This window comes from Micromys minutus, assembly GCF_963924665.1.
Source record: "Micromys minutus genome assembly, chromosome: 2".
NCBI classification, from domain to species: Eukaryota; Metazoa; Chordata; class Mammalia; order Rodentia; family Muridae; genus Micromys; species Micromys minutus.
In genome coordinates this window covers 105,744,821-105,771,319 of record NC_137971.1, presented here as the reverse complement: position 1 = coordinate 105,771,319, position 26,499 = coordinate 105,744,821, and the positions used below count along the sequence as shown (strand labels likewise).

The 26,499-nt window shown below is 35.9% G+C and overlaps 1 protein-coding gene across 2 annotated transcripts in view; it reads left to right on the top strand.

Moving 5' to 3' along the window:
* The window catches only part of GRM5 (glutamate metabotropic receptor 5), a gene marked incomplete at both ends in the record, with an annotated part of 544,087 nt that overhangs the window by 429,118 nt on the left and 88,470 nt on the right, over window positions 1-26,499 (top strand). For both annotated transcript variants that reach the window (XM_080912141.1, XM_080912140.1), the window contains 3 exons: window positions 6,744-6,990; window positions 15,043-15,211; window positions 18,457-18,583. In XM_080912141.1, the coding sequence (XP_080768267.1) occupies window positions 6,744-6,990; window positions 15,043-15,211; window positions 18,457-18,583 (543 nt within the window). The remainder of the gene's footprint in view (window positions 1-6,743; window positions 6,991-15,042; window positions 15,212-18,456; window positions 18,584-26,499) is intronic.

The window sequence follows — 26,499 nt, the reverse complement described above, 5'->3', positions numbered from 1 at the left end:
TCTTCCTGTACTGTATTAGATAGATAGGGAAAGAGTGGCAGCCTTGTCTAGTAACTGATTTCAATAGGATTGCTTCAAACTTCTAACCATTTTGTTGTTTCTGGCTACCTGTTTTCTGTTTCTTGCTTTTACCATGTTTTAAGTATGAGCCTTGAATTCCCGACCTTTCCAAGACTTCTAAAATTAAGCTGTGCTGAATTTTGTCAAAAGAATTCTCAGCATCTAAAGAGATGATTATGTGTTTTTTTTCCCTTTGAGTTTGTTTATATGGTGGATTGTATTGATAGATTTCTATATATTGAAACATACTTGCATCCCAGGAATGAAGTCTACTTGATTATGTTGAAGGATAAATTTGATATGTTCTTAAATTAAGTGTGCAAGAATTTTATTGAGCATTTTTGCATCAGTGTTCATGAGGAAATTGGTCTGAAGTTCACTTTCTTTATAGGATCTTTGTGAAGAATAGGAATAAGCAGAATTGTGGCTTTGAAGAATGAGTTGGGTAGTGTTATCTCTGTTTCTATTTTGTAAAATAGTTTGAAGAGTATGGGCATTAGGTCTTTTATCAAGGTCTAGTAGAATTATGCATTAAACGCATCTGGTTCTAGAATTTTTTTTCGAGAGGGGGTTGATGACTGCGTCTATTTCATTGAATGCTATGGGGCAGTTTAGATGATTTATCTGATCCTGATTTATCTTTGATAGCTGGTATCTGTATAAAACATTGTCCATTTCCTCTAAATTTTCTAGTTTTGGTGAGACAGAAAGAGAGACAGAGAGAGAGAGACAGACAGAGAGAGAGAGAGAGAGAGAGAGAGAGAGAGAGAGATGACAATTTTATCTAGCACAGAACCTCACATCAAGTTGGGTGTGACCATGAGCTATGTCAATACTGCTATAGAATCTGGGTTCTTTGGAGCATCATCATACCAAGTAATTAATATTTCTTTGCTTTTTTTTACTGCTTAGTGAATGAGATGTTTGAATAAAATGGACCATTTAATTACATAACTCGTGCCACTGCAATTTGCTTGATAACATGAAGCTTCATGGTTCTTAACAAGTTTTTATCATTATGCCTCTTGTTGCTTTTTTGGAATTTTTTTATTTGATACTCTATTTACATTTGAGAACTAGACCCTTTACCCAGCACTGCTCCCATCCTCCATTACCCTCCAGTTGCCTTCACAAAGGTGCACTTCCTTCTGATGCCCCTCTCTAACCCATTGCCTTGTCATTCCCTGCATTAGGAAAACATGCCCTCTCTAGAAGAAAAGTCTCTTCTCACATTGATGCCAGACACTGCTATCTTCAGCTTCCTACTCAACTAGATTAATAAGTCTCTCAAAGTGTGCACAGAAGATGGTGTTTTACTCCATGGGAGTTTTGGAGGGTTTGGTTGGTTAAAAATTTATTATTTTCCCATGAGGTTGCAACCCCTTTCAGCTCCTTAGCTTCTTTCTTTAACAACCTCATTGGGATCCCCAAGTTCAGACCAAGGGTTAGCTGCAGACATGTTCAGCTGTATCTATATGACTCTAGCAAAGTCCCTGAGGGGGCATCTCTGTCTGGTTTCTGCCAGTAAGTACTTTTTGGGACCAGCTATAGTACTTGAATTTGGTCACTGCATATGTGGTGAATCCCCAGGTGAGGCAGTTTCTGAGTTATCTTTTTTTCAATCCCTGTTTCTCTATTTGACCTTGCATTTCCTCTCATGAGAATTTTGTTCTCTTTTCTAAGAAAAACTGAGGCATCCCCATCTTCTTTTTGAGCTTCAAAATGTCTGTGAATTATTTTTTGGGTATTGAGTATTCCAAGCTTTCTGGAGCTAGTATCTGCTTATCAGTGAGTACATACCATGTGTGTTCTTTGCGACTGGGTTACTTCATTCAGGATGATAGTTTATAGTTCCATCCATTTGCCTATGAATTTCATGAAGTCATTGTTTCTAATAGTGAAGTAGTACTCCATTGTATAAATGTACCACTCTATCTGTATCCATTCCTCTGTTGATAGACATCTGGGTTCTTTACAGCTTCTGGCTATTATAAATAAGGCTGCTATGAACATGGTGGAACATGTGTCCTTGTTATATGTTGGTTAGTCTTTGAGGTATATGCCCAGGAGTAGAGTAGCTGGGTTTTCAGGTAGTACTATTTTCAGTTTTGTGAAGAACTGCCAGATTTATTTCCAGAGTGCTTGTATCAGCTTACAACCCCACCAAAAATGGAGGAGTGTTCCTCTTTCTCCACATTCCCACCAGCATCTACTGTCACTTGAATTTTTGATCTTAGCCATTCTAACTGGTGTGAGGTAGAATCTCAGGGTTGTTTTGATTTGCATTTCCCTGATGATTTGGGATATTGAGCAATTTTTTAGGTGCTTCTCAGCCATTTGATGTTCTTCAGTTGAGAATTCTTTGTTTATCTCTGTACCCCATTTTTAATGGGATTATTTAATCCTCTATCATCTAGCTTTACGAGTATTTTGTATATATTGCATACTAGCCCTCTATCAGATGGAGAATTGGTAAATATCCTTTCTCAATCTGTAGGCTACTGTTTTGTCTTCTTAACAGTGTCCTTAGCCTTACAGAAGCTTGCCAATTTCATGAGGCCCCATTTGCCGATTCTTGATCATAGAGCATAAGCCATTGGTGTTCTGTTCAGGAAACTTTCCCTTGTGCCTATGTGTTCTAAAATCTTTCTCACTTTCTCTTCTAATAGTTTTAGTGTACCTGGTTTTATGTGTAGATATTTGTTTCACTTGCTCTTGAGCTTTGTACAGGGCATAGGAAAGGACTGATTTGCATTCCTCTGCATGCTGACTGCCAGTTGAGCCAAAACCATTTGTTGAAGAGGCTGTCCTTTTTCTATTGAATGTTTTTAGCTCCTTTGTCAAAGATCAAGTGACCATAGGTGTTTGGATTCATTTCTGGATTCTCAATTCTTTTCCACTGATCTACCTACTTATCTCTGTACTAATACCATGCAGTTTTTATCACAATTGCTTTGTAATATAGCTTGAGATTAGGGATAGTGATTCCCAGAGAAGTTTGTTTTTATTGTTGAGAATAGATTATGCTATTCTATGTCTTTTGCTGTTCTGATGAATTTGCAAATTGCTCTTTCCAACTCTATGAAGATTGAGTTGGAATTTTCGTGGGAATTTTATTGAATCTGTAGATTACTTTTGGCAAGATGGCCATTTTTACAATTTTAATCCTGCCAATCCATGAGCATGGGAAATCTTTCCATCATCTGAGATCTTTTTTAGTTTCCTTCTTAAGAGTCTTGAGGTTGTTTTCACACAGATACTTCACTTGCTTGGTTATGGACACCCAAAGATATTTTGTAGTCTTTGTGACTGTTGTGAAGGATGTCAATTCTCTAATTCTTTCTCAGGCTGTTTATCCTTTGAGCACAGGAAGGAAACTGATTTGTTTGAGTTAATTTTATAGCCAGTCACTTTGCTGAAGTTGTTTATTAGTTGTAAAATTTCTCTGGTAGAATTTTTGATGTCACTTAAGTATATCATCATATCATCTGCAAATAGTGATACATTGACTTCTTCCTCTCCAATGTGAATCCCTTTGATTTCATTTTGTTGTCTAATTGCTCTAGCCAGGAATTACAGTACTATATTGAGTAGGTACAGGGACAGTGGGCAGCCTTGTCGAGTCCCTGATATTAATGGTATTGCTTCAAGTTTCTGTCCATTTAGTTTGATACTGGCTACTGGTTTTCTGTACATTGTTTTTATTATGTTTAGGTATGGGGCTTGGATTCCTTTTCTTTCTAAGACTTTTATCATGAAGGGGTTTTACACTTTGTTGAATGCTTTCTCAGCATCTAGTGAGAGTATCATGTGGTTATTTTCTTTAAGTTTGATTATATGGTGGATTATGTTGATTGATTTCTGTATGTTGAACCATTCTTGCATCTCTGGAATAAAAGTATATAGTGGTATCATTTTTTGTTAAATTCTAAAAAAATTCCTTGATTTCTTTTTTTATTTCTTCCTTGACCAAGCTATCATTGAGCAGATCATTGATCAGCTTCCATGTGTATGTGGGCTTTTTGGTGTTTTTATTGTTATTACAGACCAGCCTTAGTCCATGATGATCTGACAGAATGCATTGGAATATTTTGATCTTCTTGTATTTGTTGAGGCCTGTTTCGTGGCCAACTATATGGTAAATTTTGGAGGAAGTATGGTGAGGTGGTGAGAAGAAAGTATATTCTTTTGTTTTTGGATGAAATGTCCTATAGATGTCTGTAAATTCCAGTTGGTTCATAACCTCTGCTAGTTTCACTGTGTCTCTGTTCAGTTTCTGTCCCCACAATCTGTCCATTGATGAGAGTGGGGCATTGAAGTCATTTACTATTATTGTGTATTGTGTAATATGTGGTTTGAACTTTACAAGGATTTCACATATACATGTGGGTGCCCTTGTATTTGGAGCATAAATGTTCAAAATTGAGGGTTCATCTTGATATATTTTTCCTGTGATAAGTAAATGTGTCCTTCATTCTTCTGCCAAGTAGCTGTGAAATGATAAACAAAAATAATTCATGCACTTTTCTATATCTGAATCACTCATAAAAATAGTACATATCTCTTGAGGCAATGATAACAATGAGTTATGTCAATATTTGTATTATACTGAAATATACTGTATTGGTTTAAGGAATCCTTATTTATATGACAATTGAAACATTGGAATAATATCAGAAACTAAACACAGAGTCTGTAAACTGATAAAGTGATAACCAATCAGTTAAGCTTGTTTGTTTCCAAAATGTGTACTGAATCAGAGCACAACTCCCCTTTACTACTACTGTCATGATAAGCAAAGTAATATCTCTCTCTTTAATAATCTAAGCATTATTTTCTTCTATTTTTACAGCAACCAAATTGTCATTTGTCAGTTCATGGCTTTCTAACTGATCTTTGCTTAACATAAGACAAAAAAAATCTTTTATTTCTTTTTCTGAAATACTTGTGAGTATATCAAATATATAAGCTGCTAACAATCTTATCTTTTATACTTATATATTCAGAACCCGGCTAAAGTAAATTGTACAAGTTCTTTAATTTTCATTGTATTTTTTCATAGAGAAAAGTTCTCAATGAAAATCATAAAGAAACTCCAAACCCACATATTATACAGTATGTTTGTTTTTTCCCTTTTGACTGATACCTCATTCCACTTATACTTTTCTATAATCCTTTAAAAAAATACCATACATAGATACATTGGTATAAGCTAATGTGTTTACCTAGATAAAACTATGCCTAATCTTTATATTTTAAATATTAAAACATAAATTACCTGATTAGCAATAAGGTTTTCTTTATCTATAAACCCATACTTCATTCATCTCTGTTTCCATACTGTTCAAAATCAACACAACTTCATATTTAATTTGACATTATAACATTTACTGAATTAATAAATTCATTGTTTAGTGTTTTATTCCATAATTTCTACTGTGTTAGTTTGTAGATTTTTAAAAAAGCTTGAGACTGAAGTAGGTTGGTGAAAAAAATTTTAAATAAGTATGGTAGAGATCAAATATTACAGGCTATATTTCCCTTTGCTAGGATTTGCCATTTGGAGAAATGAATATTGTTTGAACATTTGTGAGCCAGGAAGGTATAGTATTACAGTACCATAGGTTATTTGTGAAATTAAATTGACAATTAAGTAAATGGGTAGCACAAAAATACTGTGTTATTCTGTCAAAAGTCACTGGAAGAAGCAAGTCTTAATGTTGTTAGGGAATCACATCTTTCTTCAGGATTCCTTTGTTTGTTTGTTTATCTGCTCATATATTACATAGGAAACATATTTCATCTCTCTCTACTCTTCTCCTACCTTCCTGTTTCCAAGATCAGGAAAGAGCAAGTCTCCCAAGGGATCCCAATGGAATGTGGCACAAAAATTACAGCATGAGTAGGCTCATTTCTCATGGTAAGGTTGGACTGGGCAACTCAGGATGAGGAAAAGTGTCCCAAGGACAGGAAAAAAAGACAGAGACAACCTCAATTCCAGTGCTATGTCTTCCACAAGGTCATTAAACTATATAACCAATAACATATGTGCAGAGAATGTAGCTCAGACCAATTCTGGTTCCATAATTGTAACTTCAGTCTCTGTGAATCCCTAGAAACACTGCTTACTTGATATTGTAGGCCATGTTCTTGTGCCCTTCATCACCCACAACTCCTGGTTTATATAATCCTTCCAGTTGGTTTCCTGAGCTAATATTTGCCTGTGGGTCTCTGCATCTGCTCTTTTCATTACTAGATGATGCCTCTCTGATGATTGGACTAAGCTATAGTCTACGAATAGCAGAATATTTTTACAAATTATTTCATTGACTTTTAGTTCTCTGGGTTATCCAATCCCTGTTTCCTGGTCTTCTCATGCAGTGAATATCAAGTTGGCCATTCCCATAAGTTCTTCATCAATGTGACCCCAGCACATCTTGCAGAAAAGACGAATTTTAAGTTGAAGGTTTTATGGCTGGGTTGATGTCCCAATTTTCAACATTTTAAAACAAATCTACAAATGGTATAGGAGAGCTAAGAACAAAATGTTAACACATGTTTTTGAATGTGGTGCCTGGTTTTAAGTCTGATGAATTTTTTCCATTGTTCAAGATCTTTGAATGTAGTTGTAGAGAGGCACTGGATAATCCTTCAAAGTTAATCCTTAATGTATTTCTCAACAGGCTCTCTGACTCTGAGAACGCACCATGTTCAAGATTCCAAAATGGGATTTGTGATCAATGCAATCTATTCTATGGCTTATGGGCTCCACAACATGCAGATGTCCCTGTGTCCAGGATATGCAGGGCTCTGTGATGCAATGAAGCCAATTGATGGGCGGAAACTTTTGGACTCCCTGATGAAAACCAATTTTACTGGAGTTTCTGGAGATATGATCCTATTTGATGAAAATGGAGACTCTCCAGGAAGGTACTGTTAGAATCTCACTGTTGACAATAGTGCCTTAATAGCAGTTACTTTCTATCTTTTCTTTTGGTTACTCAGATTTCTGAGATAGGTTTGGTTAAAGCTCTTATTCCAACATGAACCAAGTCAGTAAGGATTGCCTCCTTTCTCTGTGGATCAAAAAGAACACCGATGTTAATATTCAGTGTATACTTTTGAATTCATCACCATATTTCAGAGGCATAAACTTAGAGACATGATTCTCAATTTACTATAGACAAAAAAAAACATCTCTTAGATTTCTCGGGTGTATTAGTCACTTTATTCACACAGTCTGGTTATTTCTTATCACAATACAATTCTCAGAGAGGAGCAATTCCATTTTTGGGAGTCCAGGATTATGGTGGAGATCCTTCTGCTATGTTTACCCTACTTGCTAGTAAGTCACATCAGACCTGCTTTTGTTATCCTACAACAGAAGCACTTCTGCCTTTTTTGAGCTAAAAATCACTTTTCAATCTGAATTTTCTATTATTATTGAGGAGGTGGCTGAAAATTAGGTAACCTGTTTATAATTAAGCCATCCTTTAGATAAATCACTAAGGTATTAAAAATTTACCAGAATCCATGTCTATCTCCAATATTAAAGACTTAAATTTTGCTAAGCATTATATCTTGAATTTACAAGGGATGATTAATTGAATTTATTGGCAGAGGTAGGTAACTACTCTGCTATATAAAACAAAACAACAACAACATGAAAAAAGTCAAGTAAGTAACTAAGTAAATAAGTAGAAGAAATAACTGAAACTGAGAAAATTGAAGAAATCATCAGATCCTACTAACAAAACTTATACTCCACAAAATTGGAAAATCTGGGGGAAATGGACGTTTTCCTAGACAGATACAAGGTCCCAAAGTTAAACCAGGACCAAGTAAACCATCTAAATAACCCTATAACACCTAAAGAAATAGAAGAAGTCATCAAAAGCCTCCCAACCAAGAAAAACCCAGGACCAGACGATTTAAGTGCAGAATTTTATCAGACATTTATTGGGGATATAACACCAATAATCGCCAAAATATTCCAAAAGATAGAATCAGATGGATTATTACCCAACTCATTTTTTGAGGCTACAATAACCCTGGTACCTAAGCCACACAAAGACCCTACAAGGAAAGAGAACTTCAGACCAATCTCACTTATGAACATTGATGCAAAAATACTCAACAAAATCCTTGCAAACCGAATCCAAGAACACATCAAAACCATCATTCATCATGACCAAGTAGGCTTCATCCCTGGGATGCAGGGGTGGTTTAACATAAGGAAATCCATCAATGTGATCCACCATATAAACAAACTTAAAGACCAAAATCACATGGTCATCTCACTAGATGCTGAGAAAGCATTTGACAAAATCCAACACCCCTTCATGTTAAAAGTCCTGGAAAGAACAGGAATCCGAGGCCCATATTTAAACATAATAAAAGCAATATACAGCAAACCAACAGCCAACATCAAACTTAATGGTGAGAAACTTGAAGCAATCCCATTAAAATCAGGGACTCGACAAGGCTGCCCACTCTCTCCCTACCTATTCAACATAGTACTGGAAGTCCTGGCTGGAGCAATTAGACAGCAAAAGGAGATCAAGGGGATACAAATCGGAAAGGAAGAGATAAAAACATCACTCTTTGCCGATGACATGATAGTGTACTTGAGTGACCCCAAAAATTCCACCAGAGAACTCCTACAGCTGATAAACAAGTTCAGCAAAGTGGCCGGATACAAAATTAACTCAAACAAATCAGTAGCCTTCCTATACTCAAAGGACAAACATGTGGAGAAAGAAATTAGGGAAAAGGTACCCTTCACAATAGTTACAAAAACTATGAAATACCTTGGTGTGACTCTAACTAAGGAAGTGAAGGACTTGTATGACAAGAACTTCAAACCTCTAAAGAAAGAAATTGAGGAGGATCTCAGAAAATGGAAAGATCTCCCATGCTCATGGATTGGAAAAATCAACATCTTAAAAATGGCCATCCTACCAAAAGCAATCTACAGATTCAATGCAATCCCCATCAAAATTCCAACCCAGTTCTTCATAAAATTGGAAAGATCAATGTGCAATTTCATATGGAATAACAAAAGACCTAGAATAGCGAAATCCATCCTCAACAACAAAAAAACATCTGCGGGAATTACTATCCCTGACCTCAAGCTATATTACAAGGCGATTTTGCTGAAAACTGCATGGTACTGGTACAGAAATAGGCAAGTGGATCAATGGAATAGAATAGAAGATCCAGAAATGAGCCCTCATGTATATGGTCACCTGATTTTTGACAAAGGAGCAGTAAACATTCAATGGAAAAAGGACAGCCTATTCAACAAATGGTGCCGGTTCAACTGGCACTCAACATGCAAAAGAATGAAAATAGACCCGTTCTTATCTCCTTGTACAAAGCTCAAGTGTAAGTGGATTAAAGATCTCCACATTAAACCAGATACACTGGAAGTATTAGATGAGAAAGTAGGGAAAACCTTAGAACACATAGTCACAGGAGAAAATTTCCTGAACAAAACACCAATGGCTCAAGCTCTAAGGTCAAAGATTAACAAATGGGACTTAATGAGATTGCAAAATTTCTGTAAGGCTAAGGACATCGTCAAGAAAACAAAACGGCCACCAACAGAATGGGAAAAGATCTTTACCAACACCACATCAGATAGAGGCCTAATATCCAAGGTGTACAAGGAACTCAAAAAGCTAGACACCAGAGAATCAAATAACCCTATTAAAAAATGGGGTACAGAGCTAAACAAATCATTTTCAGTTGAGGAACACCGAATGGCCGAAAAACATCTGAGGAAGTGCTGGACATCCTTAGCCATCAGGGAAATGCAAATCAAAACAACCCTAAGATTCCACCTCACACCAGTCAGATTGGCCAAGATCCAAAACTCAGATGACAGCAGATGCTGGCGAGGCTGCGGAGAAATAGGAACACATCTCCACTGTTGGTGGGGTTGCAAGCTAATACAACCACTCTGGAAATCTGTCTGGCGATACCTCAGAAAATTGGATATAGTACTACCTGAAGACCCAGCTATTCCACTTCTGGACATATACCCCAGAGACACTTTAATACACAACAAAGATATATGCACCACAATGTTCATAGCGGCTCTATTTATAATAGCCAGAAGCTGGAAGGAACCCAGATGTCCTTCAGAAGACGAATGGATACAAAAATTGTGGTACATATACACAATGGAATACTACTCAGCCACCAGAAACAATGACTTAACCAAATTCTTAAAAAAAATGGCTGCATTTAGAGAAGATCATCCTGAGTGAGATAACCCAGTCACAAAAGAACAGACATAATATGCAGTCACTGATAGTGGGATGCTAACCCCAGAGGCTTGCACTCCCCCAGAAACAACTCACAGACTGTATGAAGTCCAAGAAATAAAGAAAAGAAAAAATATACATATATTCACAAAACAAGAAGACTTTGACTATTTCCATGTTGCGTTTTGTTTTGCATGTACTTTACGCTTATTGCAACTAGTACGTTTTCAATGCATACTGTCAAGCCCTTGAAAAAAATCAAGTACTGACTAAAAAACATATTCACATGGTTTTATGTAAAATTTATTTTAATGTCTGAAAAAACAGTACTGACAAAAATGTAAAAAAAAAAAAAAAGTATTTGTGGAGGTGTAAACAAACCTATGCACAGCAATATAATTCTGCATAAAATGCATAATGCTTGATATTGATGATGAATAATTATTACTGGTACATGCACAGTCTAAAATGTTCATCACAGTTTCATGTTTGAAAGGCTGTTCCCTAGTGCTCTCTCTCCCTCTCTCTCTCCTTTCCCCCTCTGTATCTGTGTGTGTATGTGTAGACTTTAGGAGTGGAGCCTCCCTGGTAGGGGTAGATCACTATGATCAGATATGGTCTTTTTTGTTCTCTGATTTATGATTGGTGCAATGCTCCTGACATATGCTGTTGTTGTCCTGCACTGAGCTCTTCCACCATGTCTACTCCAGCCTGACGGACTGAAACTGTGAAGCTAAATAAAACTTTCTGTCAGGAAAAAAAAAAAAGTAAATAAATAAATAAATAAATAAATAAATAAATAAATAAATAAATAAAGCAAAGAATCCAGGTTCTTCTCCCAGGAGCAATTGATGCCTCTCAGCTGTGTTCACAAAAGTATCTGCATATGGTATGCAGCTAGTCCTGCCAAGAGAATGACACATAAGTCCCTCCCACTCAACTTGAAACCCATGTGACCACACCTCCTGCCAGCAGCCTTGGCTTCCCATTTCCATATCCTGAAGTGAACTGGAGCTGGCCCTTCATACAGCTGGCAACACTACACAAACTTCACTGCCAAGATGTCACATGGTCAGGTGGAAAACCTTCTATTTTCTATATGCTAGAGACTTGAGCAATTTTATACTAGCCCAGACATTTGCAAAACTGACTTGCTTTTTATTATTTTCTACTTTGTGAATCATTTACATATCTACCGTGGGGAAACAGAAGCGATAACTTGGTACCAAACCGCACATGTGCTGTATGTCTGAGTACTAAGTCTAAGCTCTGACTCCTGGATATGTTCTCACGTAAATAAGTACAGCACCAGTGTTACCCTGGGACCTGTTAATAGATTAATGGTGTCATTATCACCAGCCCAAGAGCTTTCTTGTCACGTGTCCAAGCCAGATTCACAAACCATATGAGAAGGAAATGTTTCTGGTGGTTCAACCCCCGCCCAGTGGGAAACATTAACGAATTAAGTAAACCATCACTTCATTTACAATACTTTAGTATATTGTGATATAAGTACTATAGTCACATTGCATCTTCATCCTATTTCAATTCTTTTTAAGAATGATAAAATTATAGAATTTTATTCAATAATAGCATTACACTATTTTGCAAACAAATTTTATTAATTGGTGTTTTCTATTCATGCATTGTTATATTTAGGTATTAAAATATTAATAATTACAAATTTTTGCTTTGCCAATGCATCTAGTTTATACAGTATTTATACTGATTATTAATATTAATGGTTATATAAAATAAGAACACAGCCAAATGGGACAACACAACAGGAACTCTATCTGCAACTGCAACACATAACTAATATTTTAGTTAGTGTGTGTAGTTTATAACACATGTTCAGCTAAATTCTCTCTTTTTAAATCATATGAAATAAGTAATATTTTATCCTTGTTTTTATTTATTGAAAGTAAAGTTTACAAAGGGTAAATTTGGGTTGGTTAAGGAGATGGCTCAGTGTTACAGGACATAAGCTAGTATGAAGACCTGAGCTCAAGTTACTAGAAAACACATAAAGCTTAGTACAGTAAGATCTACTAATAACTGCAGCAATTTTACTGTGGGAAGCAGAGAAAGAAGTTTTGGAAAGCCCATGGGCCAACCAAACTTTAAAACACACACACACACACATACACACACACACACACACACACACACACACACATACACACACTTGAATAACCGACATACCCAAGGCCATAGTGTAAAAAAAATTAGAGTTAAGATTGTAAGTGTCCTAGGCTTCAATACCTCACTTATATATCAGCCTTACAATCTACCAGATCAACATGAAATAAATACTTTTTGAGGAATGTATTTTCAGAAATTATATTAGGTTTTGTTATGTAAAAAGGTTCTTCTCCACTGGATTAAAGGAATTCTCCGCTGAGCCAAAGGTAGTGAAGGATAGAGCTAAGTAAGCAGAATTCTAGAGGATCCCAGACAGACAAAGGAAGACATTGGTGAGTTTGTGACTATCTCAGTGCTGTGATTGTGAGTATGGATAATTTTGAGATGTTCACTTTTTTTAACTCTTGAGGAAGAATAAAGTCTACATTCCTCTTATGGGTGTTGTTTAAAAGTGTGTTTTTGTTTTTGAAAAAGTAGGGAATCTTTTTATGAAGAATCATTTCTATTTACCTCACCTTTAGTTTGGGGCATATCTACTGAACGTTCTTACAGGGATACTGCATGCTCACAGATAAGCGCGTGCTGATAGGATCCTTCTTCTTCTTCTTGTTGCCTTGTATGAAAAATAAAAAATCCAGATCCAAAGCTAAGACTCAGTCTCTGGGTTAATTCTCTCAGTTTGAAGAATTGAACCAAAATTAACAATCAACGTTTCTGAAAGTCACTTTCAGTCAGCAAGTCACATGATGTTCTCTAGAGTGCTTATGTTTATTTTAAAACCCTGTGTCTCCTTACTCTTTAGGCTTTTCCTTAACAAAATCTCAAGGCATGGAACATAGATCATGACTAATCTAATGAAAAGAAGGAACAGTAGGCTTAAAATATAAAGGCTTGCTTATGGTCCTGACTCTGACCTCTGTTTTCTATATAACCTAGTCATAACAATTAATCTCAATGAGCTTCACTTTCATTATCTATAAAATTAATATTGTAATCTAAACATTTCCAGGACTGAAAATTGAAATCAATGACATTGGTCATTATTTTTTTTTTTTTTTTTGTGAGCAAACAGATTCCTTATATCTCCTTATATCATCTTTGTTAAGGAAAAAAGTCTCCAGACACTAACATTTCTTTCAGACAGTGCAGTTCAAAGGTTATTTGCTTGAAAAAGCAATGTATTAAGACTTACACATCTGTGTTGTTGAAGTAGCCAGTGACATAATACATCATTATTTTTACTTGACTGTTCTCTGTTCTAACCCCTTAAATCACTGCATATTTAGAAACCACAGGCCAACTCTGACAGCATGGAAGAAATAGCCCTGGAATCATTATTTAGAAATAAATAATTTCATGACAAATAAAAGCAGTTCAAGACAACCTGAAAGTTATTTACCAGGCAAAAGGCATTAGAGTAGGTTAATTGGAAAATGAAAATAGAAGTGTAAGTTTAATGGGCAACAAATAGAAAATGGGATCATTTTATTACACTATTTTAGTAGGTTATGTAAAGTTCATTTTTTAAGATTTTACATAGATCATCTAAATGAGTATACTAATTTGGTGACATAATTATAAACAAAGCATTAGGAGTTAGAGGGGATATTCATGGACCCCTCTGCTGGTGTTGAATGTTCCACAAAGTAGGAAATATGGTACACAATATGAGAACATCCCATAGAAGGATTACCTGTAGAAATGTAAAAGGTTACAGTTTGGAAGCTATTTCATATATACTCTGGGAACACAAAAAAGGACTTGTGACCTGGATTTTGATTTACTCTTCATATAGTTTTGTCTCTATACTCAGGATAAGAATAGTAGCAAAGAACAACTGAGAATCCACGGCATGCATTTACTGTGCAGTATTTTCAGCTACCATGCTTTGGAAACGATTTTCAGTATCTTTTAAAAACACCTCTTAAATTATCATCATACAGTGAATTTAAGCACTGATAAGTGGAGAAATAAAAGCAAAGCCAGTCCCTCCTCATTACTCTGATACAGCAGCATTCTGCAGCCTCTGTTAAATACAGACTCAAATAGGACCATGGCATGTATAAAGCTCAGAAAAATATATGGCTGGGCACCATCATGCTTCATAAAATATAATATAATGGGGCTGTAGTATTTTTCCTAAATTACCCTTGTATTTCTTGACCCCTCAAAACGAGTTCAAAGAATAAGTAGATGTCGGGGTGAGTATGGAAACTCTTTAGCATGTTACTAGGACATAGTTAAACACTTTCCTGGCCTCCTTGAGAAGACCAGTAGAAGGCCATGCTTAAAATTGCTGAAGTTATTGCAAAACGGGTTTTCATCCTTTCTAAAATCCAGCCACTTTCTCATATGAGATTATTTTCTATTTCCGGTATAAGTATGTCTAAAAATAGATCTCTTTAGTAAAAATGAAAATAGACAGAATTTTATATAAACATACCATTACAGAAAGTTCCAGTATGATTTACAGAGCAGTAAATGTATTTAGGGGAATGAAACTATCCCGTTTGCATATACAAATATTTATTGTATTAGTTGAATAACTATTATTCTTGTTTTGAAGGTATGAAATAATGAATTTCAAGGAAATGGGAAAAGATTATTTTGATTACATCAATGTTGGAAGTTGGGACAATGGGGAATTAAAAATGGATGATGATGAAGTGTGGTCCAAGAAAAATAACATCATCAGATCTGTGTGCAGTGAACCATGTGAGAAAGGCCAGATAAAGGTAAAATAAAATCTACATTTCTTTAACTGTTTCAGGTTTAATGGTGTTAATTCTTACTGGCCGTTTCGTTCTTATTTGACATTTGTTTTGCTTTATGTATTATAAGCTTGTAATGGGAGAGAATGAGTGTGTCTTTTTATTTTATTGTGATTAATTCTTTAGGAAGGTTAACATTCAGCTCCCAATAGTCTGAGTAGTTAGTCTCATTGAGTGTGAGGGCAAGAAAAGAAATAAGGAGGGCCAAAATAAATAGAAGCAACACTGGACCAAACTTTGTATTACAACAACTCACTACTGGCTGCTGATTAAATATTGGGTCAGGGAAGAAAACCAAAGTATGAGAAAATCAACTGGTGTTCCAAGTACCATTTGCATAAATGAAAGAAAAATGAATCCCTGAGAGACGGGTCCACAAATAAAGGTACTTAGTGGAGCAGCCGACTAAGTGCTTCAGTTCCCGGGACTCATAATATGGATGAACTAACTCTTGTAATTTCTGAAGTCAGCATGAATGCACAAAACTAAACACACAGAGAAATCAAGAAAGGAAGAAAAAAAGGAAGGGAGGAAGGAAGGAAGGAAGTAAAGAAGGAAGGAAGGAAAGAAGGAAGGAAGAAAGGAAGGAAGGAAGGAAGGAAGGAAGGAAGGAAGGAAGGCAGAGAGAGATAGAGGTGATTTCAGAAGAAGGTAGATGGATTAATTTCAAGATTTGTTCTTCTTTTTTAAATAATTTAAATTTAAATTTGATAATTGGTCTAGAAAGGGAGAAAAAAATAACATTAAAGATTCAGATTTAGGAATAAACTAGCTAGAGCTCAAATTGACAGTCTTTGAAAAGATTAAAAAATGGCCAACCTGAAAGTTTAAAAAAAAATCTGGAAGTCAACACAGGCCTTCAAAATTATTTTCTTTGAAAATATAAGGAAGGGAGAGGTTGAGCAAAGCCAATTTAGAGAGGAAGACACTAGAGAATTCCAGCCAGCCAGCCTGGTGTTACAAAGAACAGGCCAGGGAGGAGGAAGAAAGGACAGACATACAAACTAAGAATTTGCCTGTCCTCTTGTTCTTCTGAAACAGAAGGACGTGAAATGAACAGAATACAGTGATAGGGTTTATGGGAGAAAGCAATTAAGAGGCACTTCACTACTCTGAGTACACTAGTTTTACGTTAAACATGATCTGTCCAGGAAATCTAAACCATTTTAAAAGAAATAAAAACAAAATCATGAAAAGAGGTAAAGTTAGTTATTGAAGCATAATGTTCTGGGAGAGAAAAAAATGATACTAAAATAATTTAATTGCTCATTTCATATAAGCTTTGCCATTTCAGGTATGTAGAGTACTGAAAAGAATTTCATTCAATCTTTTTTGTAAAACCTACAACATGTTTGAGATGTTAGATGCAAGGGAAGTCATATTAATACCAATATTAAGGTCCTCAGCCACAGACTAAGAGAATTTGAAAAGCTAAAACTAGGCCAAAAAAAAAAAAAAAAAAAAAAAAGAGAGTCCCAAAAAAGGAATCATGTTAACACCTAGTAAAAAACTTTACAATCTGTGGAATTTCTAAAATTATCTGTATCTTCTGTTAATACATATGATAAAATTGAAACTATGACCTGAAAGCTAAGTCTTACCCATTGATTACCTGTATACATAAACTTTATTGAAATTTAATGGCACTTACATATTTGTCCTTGCCATGTTTTTTGTATGTACAATAAAGCTTTCTCAGCACAATTAGGAGCATAGCACATCCATATGCTCCAAATTTAAGAATAGAGTATCTGATAGAAATGTTTCTGAAGTTCAAAAAAAAAAAAAGAAAAAGAAAAAGAAAGAAAAAAAAAAACCGTTATGCTTAATCCTTACACACCAAGAAATCCAGTCAGCCAGGATTGTTGACTAATTCCAGGTTACATCCTGTTTTACATGCACTTTATGCACATTGTAACTAGTAAGATCTTAATCTTTATGCAGACTATCAAACCTTAAAAAAAAAAAAACCAAAACCAAGCACTGACAAAAATGTATTCATATACTTTTATGTAAAAATGCTTAAAATTTGTACATTTATCTTTGTTTTTTAAAATAAAGTTGTTCCAAAAAAAAAAAAGAAAAAGAAAAAAGTAAAAGAAAAAGAAAAGAAGTGTTTCTGAAGGCTTGGTACATGATAACAGAAACCTTCTTCATAGTAGCAAGTCACCCTATAGTTAACATTTTCATGACAAGGCCTTTGTGGATTTTTCTAGGATATCAACTATTTCCAAGTTTGAATGCTACTTATAGAAACATACAATTTAACAATTGTGGGATCATCTGTCTTTTGGACAATTCATGGCATTATAGTTTGAATACATACTTACAAAATACTTGAAGAACTGAATAAAGAGATTCCTTGGCATACTTTTTTTATTCCATGTTATATAGGATGTAATTGATATTATGATAGAGTTTGATTCCCTGTCACCATAGTATTAGCATTAGTTTCGCACTTATATTTGCCTAGTTTCTCATTCTTAAATTGTTTTCTGCGTTTCTGTGTAAATCTCACTTTCACTCTACTCAGTATATATTTGACATTATTTTGTTAATACCATTCAAAATTGTCATTGAGCACCTTCATTTATAATAACCTCCTCTGGAATTGTCCAGAGACTTACGAACTTGCTTTCCGTGGAGGTTTGGCATTTTTTCAATGGTAATAAAAATATCTTCACTTTCGGTATATTCACAGTGGGAACTGTGGGAAAACATATTACCACTTGAAATGAGTAATGGATATGAATCCAAAAGGACCATGTAAAAAAGTTGAGCCAAGTTGGTTTGAATGATCAAAGAAAACATATCATGATGTCATGATTCAAAGAGACTGTTAAATGAAAAATATTCTTGGGAAAGTGAATACATTTAGATTGGCAAAATATTGACAATCATAATAAATGGAAAATGAGCCATGGCCTGTCAGAATATTACAAAGGTGAAAATCGTGGATCTTGAATTTGCAAACCGTTTAAAACGTCTGTAAAGAACATCTCAGTATTTTAAGTAAGTCTACTTATATTATATAATCTAGCCATTGTCTAAGTGTGGTTTATATTACCATAAAAATAAAATTCCCCCTTCCTAGATGTATTTATATGGTTTTATTAATAAAAATTGGTCAATTTTGTTTTTTACTTTTTATCAATTACTGATATTTATAACAAGGAAACATTAATCAGAATGTTAACTATTCCCCTTAGGTGATCCGGAAGGGAGAAGTCAGCTGTTGCTGGACCTGCACGCCGTGTAAGGAGAATGAGTATGTCTTTGATGAGTACACCTGTAAGGCATGCCAACTGGGGTCCTGGCCCACTGACGACCTAACAGGTACATGTAATTCAGTGTCACCATAATCCTCTGAAATCGACTGAAAAAATGATGAGGCCATGGCGAGAAAAGGGTTTCTACATGAATTTCTGCAAAGTCATACTTAGGGGACAAAGGCTTTCCCTGAAAACAGAACCTTTCCTAAAGCATGAATAATCATTGAAAACTTTTGATTTTAGGGGAACTTCTGCCTGATTTCTATCCTCATCCCCACACAGAGTTCTTGGCTGTTTATTGGGCATAATCAGCCCATCCTCAGGCCACTTTATGATCTCCTAAGTAGACCATAAACTTCCTGTTAAGAGGCAGAAATCCAAGTCCAAGAAAAATAAAAGATGAAAAAGAGTTTTTTTAAAAAAATTAAATTGTGTCTTTTTCTTAGTATTTTTTCTTTTGGAAACCTCAAGTTAACAATGCTGCTCTTTTTAAAAATTGTGGATATGTTATTTAATTACATTTCAAATGTTATTTCCTTTCCTGGTTAAACGCCCTCTCCCAGCTTCTATGAGGTTACTCACACACCAACTCACCCACTCCCACCTCACTGACCTGGCATTTCACTTCACTGGGGAATCAAGCCTTCACAGGACCAAGAGCCTCTCCTCCCACTGATGCTAGATAAGGCCATCCTCTGCTGCATATGCAGCTGCAGCAATGGGTCCCTCCATGTGTACACTATGGTTGGTGGTTTAGTCCTTGGGAGCCCTGGGCAGAGGGACGGGGGCCCTGAGAGCTGTTTGGTTGGTTGATATTGTTACTCTTACTATAGAATTACAAACCCCTTCAGCACCTTCACTCCTTTCCCTTACTCCACCATTGGGGTCTCCATGCTCAGTCCAAAGTCTTGCTGCGAGCATCCACATCTGTATCAGGCTCTGGTAAAGCCTCTCAGAAGACAGTTATATCAGGATCCTGTCAGCCGGCACTTCTTGGCCTCCACAATAGTGTCTGGGTTTGGTATCTGCATGTGGGATGGATCACCCGGTGAGGCAGTCTCTGGATGGCCTTTTCTCTACACTTTGCCCTTGTATTTCCTTTAGACACGAACAATTCTGGGATAAAAAGTTGGAGATGAGTGGGTGTCCTCATCCCTCAACCTGGGACCTTGCCTAACATCTGGATATGGTCTCCACAGGCACTCCTTCCCCTTTGGAGGGGGCCATTTCAGCTACTCTCACCCCCGTTGAGACATGGGAACCTCTTGCTTTCCTTGTGTCAGGGTTTTTTTGGTGTGTACACTCAGTTGCCCATCCCCCATTGCTACATACCTACGTTCAATTTCCTGACTCTCTGTATACCATCCTTGTCTCCTTCCGTACCTGTTCCTTCCTCCACCCTTTTTTTGTCCTCCTCTCTTTCTCCCAAGTCCCTCCCATCCTCTACATCCTATGAGAATTTTGTTTCCCCTTCATCAAAGGACAGAAGCATCCACACTTTGGTCTTCCTTCTTGAACTTCATATGGCCTGAGAGTTGTATCATAGGTATTCAGAATTTTTGCCTAGTATCCACTTATCAGAGAGTACATACCATGTGTCTTCTTTTGTGGCCGGATTAACACACTCGGGATATTTTCTAGTTCCATCCATTTGCCTGCGAATTTTATGAAGTCATTTCTTCTAAGAGCTGAGTAGTACTCTATCGTGTAAATGTGCCACATTTTCTGTATCCATTCTTCTGTTGAAGGACATCTGGGTTCTTTCCAGCTTCTGACTATTGAAAATAAGACTGTTATGATAATAGTGACCTTTTCATTTGTTGGAGCATCTTTTGGGTATATTCCCAGGAGTGGTATACCTGGGTCCTTAGGAAGACTATATCCAATTTTCTGAGGAACTGCCAGACTGATTTCCAGAGTGGTTGTTCCAATTTATCATCCCACTAGCAATAGAGGAATGTTCCTCTTTCTCCACATATTTGCCAGCATCAGCTGTCATCTGAGATTTTAATCTTACCCATTCTTATTGGTGTGAGGTGAAATCTCAGGATTGTTTTGATTTGCATTTTCTTGATGAGCAAGGATGTTGAACATATTTTAGGTGCTTTTCAACATTTCATATTCCTCATTTTAAAATTATTGGTTTAGCTCTGTACCCCATTTTTAATAGAGTTATTTGACTCTCTGGCTTCTAACTTCTTGAGTTCTTTGTATATATTGCATATTAGCTGCTTTTAAGTAATGTTGACAAAAGGCAAGACAGACTGGACATTGTTGGCTTGTTTGTCTGTTTGCATTTGGTTTAATTTATGATTTTTCTTTCATTCTTTGGGGGGGGGCATCCTGAGGACCAAATTCAGGGCTTTGTGCTTGCTAAGCAAGTGTTCTATGACTGAGCTACATCCCCAATCTCCAGAATCGTTATTTCAAAAACTATTCTTTACTCCATAGCATGCATTCCATACTCTACATTTATTTTCAATATTTCCAATAGAAAACCAAAGTCTTAGTCCCCACAGTCCTCCTTCCAAATCATCATCAATGTAATTGATATATTTCCTAAAACTGAAGTAAAGACAAAGAAACTAACATTGTCTCTCTGTCTTAAGGAAGTTCATAGTTTCATGCTAAAGAAAAAAATATACAAACATACTATATAATATATAATTATATATATAATATAATATATACAAACAAAATATATAATGAATAAAAATGAAGACAATCATATCCAGCAAATTAAATGAATTACAAACATAAACATTGCAGGTCTATTGTCACTTGTGTATCCTAGACTTTATAGAAACAAAAAAAATCTTATATGAATAGAAGATATGAGATAAGAAGCACCATTTTCTAGGGAAACAGACAGGACTAATAAGAGAGGGAGGAGAAAGAAAGTGGTTTGTTAGGGTAAAAATGGAATATGTTCAAAGTACATTAAATATTGGCTTGAAATGGTCTTCTATATCCCTTTACATTAAAAAAATGCAGACAAATTCATGAATTCCTGAAAGAGTACACACAAGAGATAAGGCTAGCATTTCTAGTATTAAGATGGATTTTAGCACAGGACTCCTAGAAGAGAGATTATAAGATTATCATGGTTAACTCTCCTACCTCATGGGACAAGTGATTATCCATGGCCATTGTACTAGCTTACATAAAAGCCATGATTATAAAATTCCTGTGATCTGGAGCTTTTTGAGGTTTTTTCACACTAAGACTCTTTATGAGTTAGTGACATTTATACAGAAGATCTCCTTTTCTTAAAAAAGATCTGATTTAATAAAACACCCTAGTATCGAATGGTAGCAAAGAGTTCTGTTTTTATCATTAGGCAAGCGTTCTGATGTTCTCAGGCATTCCAGAGTTGACTCAGAAATGAGCACTTGGCCAAAATGAAAGTTTTGAATAGAAGGTTTTTATTAGGTGTGCACATACGCAAAAATTAAAATGCCCACAAGAACACAGTTATAATTGGCTTTCTGTGAGTTTTGTGTGGTACAGTATTGATGATTTTTATAACAGTTCATATTTTTCTAATTTCAAATTATATTATTGTTGAATTTTTAAAGCTCTTGTATGTTCAACAATATTGCAGGGTTAATTAAGTATCTTGTCAGTGAATACAGTGTTCCCTTGGTATATGTGAAAATTGGCTTCAGGTCCCCAGATAAATGATAAATGCCAAAATCTTGTAAATAAATCTATTAAATCCCTAAATAAAATGGTACAATATCTATTCATCAGCTTTTCACAGCCTCTTATAACGATTAAATTATATGTATTTGGTTAATAAATCTAAATTCAATGTAAGCCATTATGTAAAATTTTGTCATAATAAGATGTTAAATGAATAATGGCAAAAATAAGATAAACTTTTAAAATAAAGATTATTTTTATTTTGAATTTTCTCATTTGCCTATAGTGGTTTGAATCCCTGAGTGGAGTACCAATGAATACAGTCAATACAATACTTCTAATGTCTGTTTTTTGTTTTTATGTTCTAAATAGTGCTATGGAAAGTGAACGTGACATATCACTTAATTATTTTAATAGATATTTCATTATTGCCATTTTCATCATACTGTTGTACAAGTGGTATAGAAAGTGAATGGAAAAAAACATGGTTCTCACATTTGGTCTCAGTAGCATATTTTTCTATATACTTTATGATATAGGAAGAAAAGCTATATAACACGCATACACACACACAGTCAAATTATGCAAGATGAGCAAAAGAAAAGCAGATAAAATGAAAATATTAGAGAAACCATGGAGACTATATAGCTTAAAGTTGCCACAAAAGATTCCTGTAAAGAAATGGCTTGTGTGATACATAGAAAATGCTAGCAAGTGACAGGGAAGGGCGATTCTGACAAGAAGACAGCATTTATCGAGAAGACAATATATTATAGGATTTCTGAAAGGCATCAGGGCAAGATCTGGTTACCACTGGAAGAATGTTCTCAGAACTTGAGTGTTGAAGTGTCAGTAGAATGAACAGTCATTGAAGGCATTTTATAGGTTGCAGCAGTATGATAATGATATGTTGTTAAATAACATTCTTGTCTCTGTGAGAGAAAATAATTTGGGGAGACATGGAAAGTAAATTGAAGTAGACAGGTCATTCTACAGCAGACAAAATTTCTTGCTGTTTTGAACTAAATGCATTGAAGTATCTGAACTGTGATTACATCTACAATACATACAGACAAACTGGATGTATTAAGGAAGACTATCACATTTCCTACTTCAAACACTAGAAGAATAAATGCATTTCTTCATATATATATTTTGTTGTAAGACCCTGACGAGTCTTAGCTAAGGAGTGCGCGACCCACAGAGCACAATTAGAGGGTAGACCACTGTAATAACAAGAGGTTTATTCGAAGCTGGCACGCTGGGGTTCTGAAGCTCTCACTCAGGAGAGCCGGAACCCCAGTAACAAGAAGCACATTCTTTAAGGCAAAAAAAAAAAAAAAAAAGCGTGAATTGGGGTGGGGGTGGGGTTGGCGCATACTTTGGCGGTTTGCTTTGTTCATATAATGGCTTATGTCCCGGTTACTGCCCATTTTTTCTTTTTCTTAAGATTGTTTGAGCAAGGCCAGGAAATCTTCATCAGTAAGTGCCAGCCACCTGGCTCCTCACATCTTTCTAATCAGTAACTGCCAGCCACTTGGCCCAGCAGTTTCCTGGAGAAGAGGGGCATGGGTGCTGGACCTAGTCTGAACCTGCTTTGCTTCTTAGTTCTTCCGGAATTAATTGGTAGGAATAGCTAAAGCAAAAATGAGTTCCTCAATATCAAGATTTTAGTGTTAGATAAGAGCAATTTGAGATGACTTTTTATATTCTCAAATAGGAAGTAATTAATTTAAAGGAGTTGGCTCTAATATGTCAAAATTATGTTTAAAAATAAAGGTAACAACTCTGCGCAATTAGTATTAGATGTGTGGAATAAACATAATATTAAGAGGAACCACAGAAATGTGGAACGTTTAACCTTAAAGGTAAATAATGCTCACAGGAAAAGTGGTGATGACGATGGTAAAGGTACGTGCTCTTCCATTTTCGTTGAGATTATAACCTAGAAATGAAGTAGGATAGTGAATGTGCTGTTTCTTGGTCTAGTATAATAGCCACATGTTTTTGGTTTTGACTTTACATGATCTCATAAAACATTCTGTGTAAAGATAAATGTTCCCACTGTCAATTCTACTTCATCCTTGTTCGGGTAATTTCTTGGATAAGTAACACACATTCTCATCGTCAATCTTTCTCATACTTGATTCAGTGAAGCAATTCTCACCTCTGCTACATGGGTGCAGAGAGCCTAGGACCAGCCCCTATCTGGTCCGTGGTTGGTGACTTAGTCTCTGGGATCTCCCAGGGGTCCAGGTCAGTTGATACTATTGGTTTTCCAATGGGGTTGCAATCCCCCTCAGTTCCTTCAATCCTTTCTCTAAATCTTCCATAGGGGTCCCTGACCTCAATTCAGTATTTGATTGTTAGAATCTGCATATGTCCCAGTCAGCTGCTGGTAGACCTCTTGGAGGACAGCCATGCTAGGCTCCTCTCTACAAGTGCAGCACAGCTTTAGGAAGTGTCAGGATTTGTTGCCAGTCCATGGAATGGATCCTAAGTTGGACTAATCACTGTCCGGCCAATGGTTCCTTCTCTGCTCCTGTTTTGTCCCTGCTTTTCTTTTAGTCAGGAACAATTTGGGGTCAAAAATTTTAAAGGTGTGTTGGTGGCCACATTTCTTCACTAGGCACTCCAATAACTACTGGAGGTGGCTCTTTAGGTTTCTTATTAGCACTGTTGAAAATTTTCTTGTAAGGTACCCACATTGAGTGCTGGAATCCCCCTCCCCCATCACAGCTCTCCTAATCCCCTACAGTTGCATATTTCCATCCATTTTCTTAGCTCTTTGGGATTATTTTCTGTCTCATCCTATTCATGGTGCTCCCCAAAACCCCTTTCCTCTTCCATCAAGGTTCCTTTCTCCCACTGCCTCCCTCGATTATTTTCTTCCCCTTTTTAAGTGGGATTAAAGGATACTCACTTGAGTCTTCCTTCTTGTTTAATTAGAATCTGTGGGATGTATAATATACTTTATGACTAATATCCACTTATTAATGAGTACATACATTTTGGGTCTGGGTTAACTCACTCACAATATTTTCTGGTTCTATCCATGTGCCTACAAAATTTATGATGTCCTTGTTTTTAATAGCTTAATAGTACTCCATTGTGTAAACGGAACACATTTCTGTATCCATTTTTTTAGTTGAGGATCATCTGGGTTGCTTCTAGTTTCTGGCTTTTATGTATAAGGTTGCTATTAATAATGCACTATTTCATAATGCATGTGTCCTTGTGGTGTAATGGAGCATCTTTTGGGTATATGCTCAGGAGACGTGTAACTGGGTCTTCAGGTAGAACTATTTCCAATTTTCTGAGAAATTGCCAGATTGATTTCCAGAGTGGTTGTAACAGACAGCAATCCACCAGCAGTGGAGGTGTGTTCCCATTCTCCACACCCTTGTCAGCATGAGCTTTCACTCGAGCTTTTGATCTTAGCCATTTTGATTGCTGTAAGATGGGATCTCCGAGCCATTTGTTTTTCACAAGGAATCTTTGGAAGAAAATGAACCCCTCACGCACACAAAATGAATACATTAACTTTCAAATCTTTATGTGATTTTTCAACAATAGTCAAAGAGAAGTACAATTAGCTAAAATTAGTCTAATGAGAACAAGCCATACTAGGAGAGGCTATGATGAACAAGACCTATGTGGAGATTTTTTTTCTCTGATGCTATGTCAGTAGCAATAAGGAAGCTCTTTCATCTGCACATCAAAAGGGACACAATTGAATGAGTTTTTGATGACTTCATTCAGAGCAAACAAGCATAAGGTATCTGACAATTATATTTTTGCTTCTGCTATTTTCTCAAAGCTTAACTGTTGCATTTTAAAATGCAATGTTTAGAGCCCATCCCTTAAGATATTTAATTAACTAATAATTTCATACCTATGTAGGTAGAAGAGGCAGGGTATATTCCAATATTGTAACATAACATACCCTTTCTCTCTAAGACCTTTCTATGCTTTCTCTAGTTTTAAGTACCATTCAGTTTGTATTCAAACATCAAAGACTGTTTATAATCTCCATAGTACACAGTGTTATTTTCTCCATATCTGTGTATATAATTTTTACTACCTAAAATATGTTCATCTCTCCTATGAATGGTTGGATGTTAATAGCAGACATGACCAGATCGATGTGGAAATTCAGATCAGAAGAAGCTAACTGTTGCATATGAAAATCATTTCTTCAATAAAGTGCATGTACATATGAGTCAAAGTAAAAAAAGTAGCTTCTGACATCAAAAATAGAGAGAAGAGTATTTGGAATGCTGTAACAAGTGAACCCAAAAGAAACAGTAAAGATGTAAGACAGCTAAGCAAATA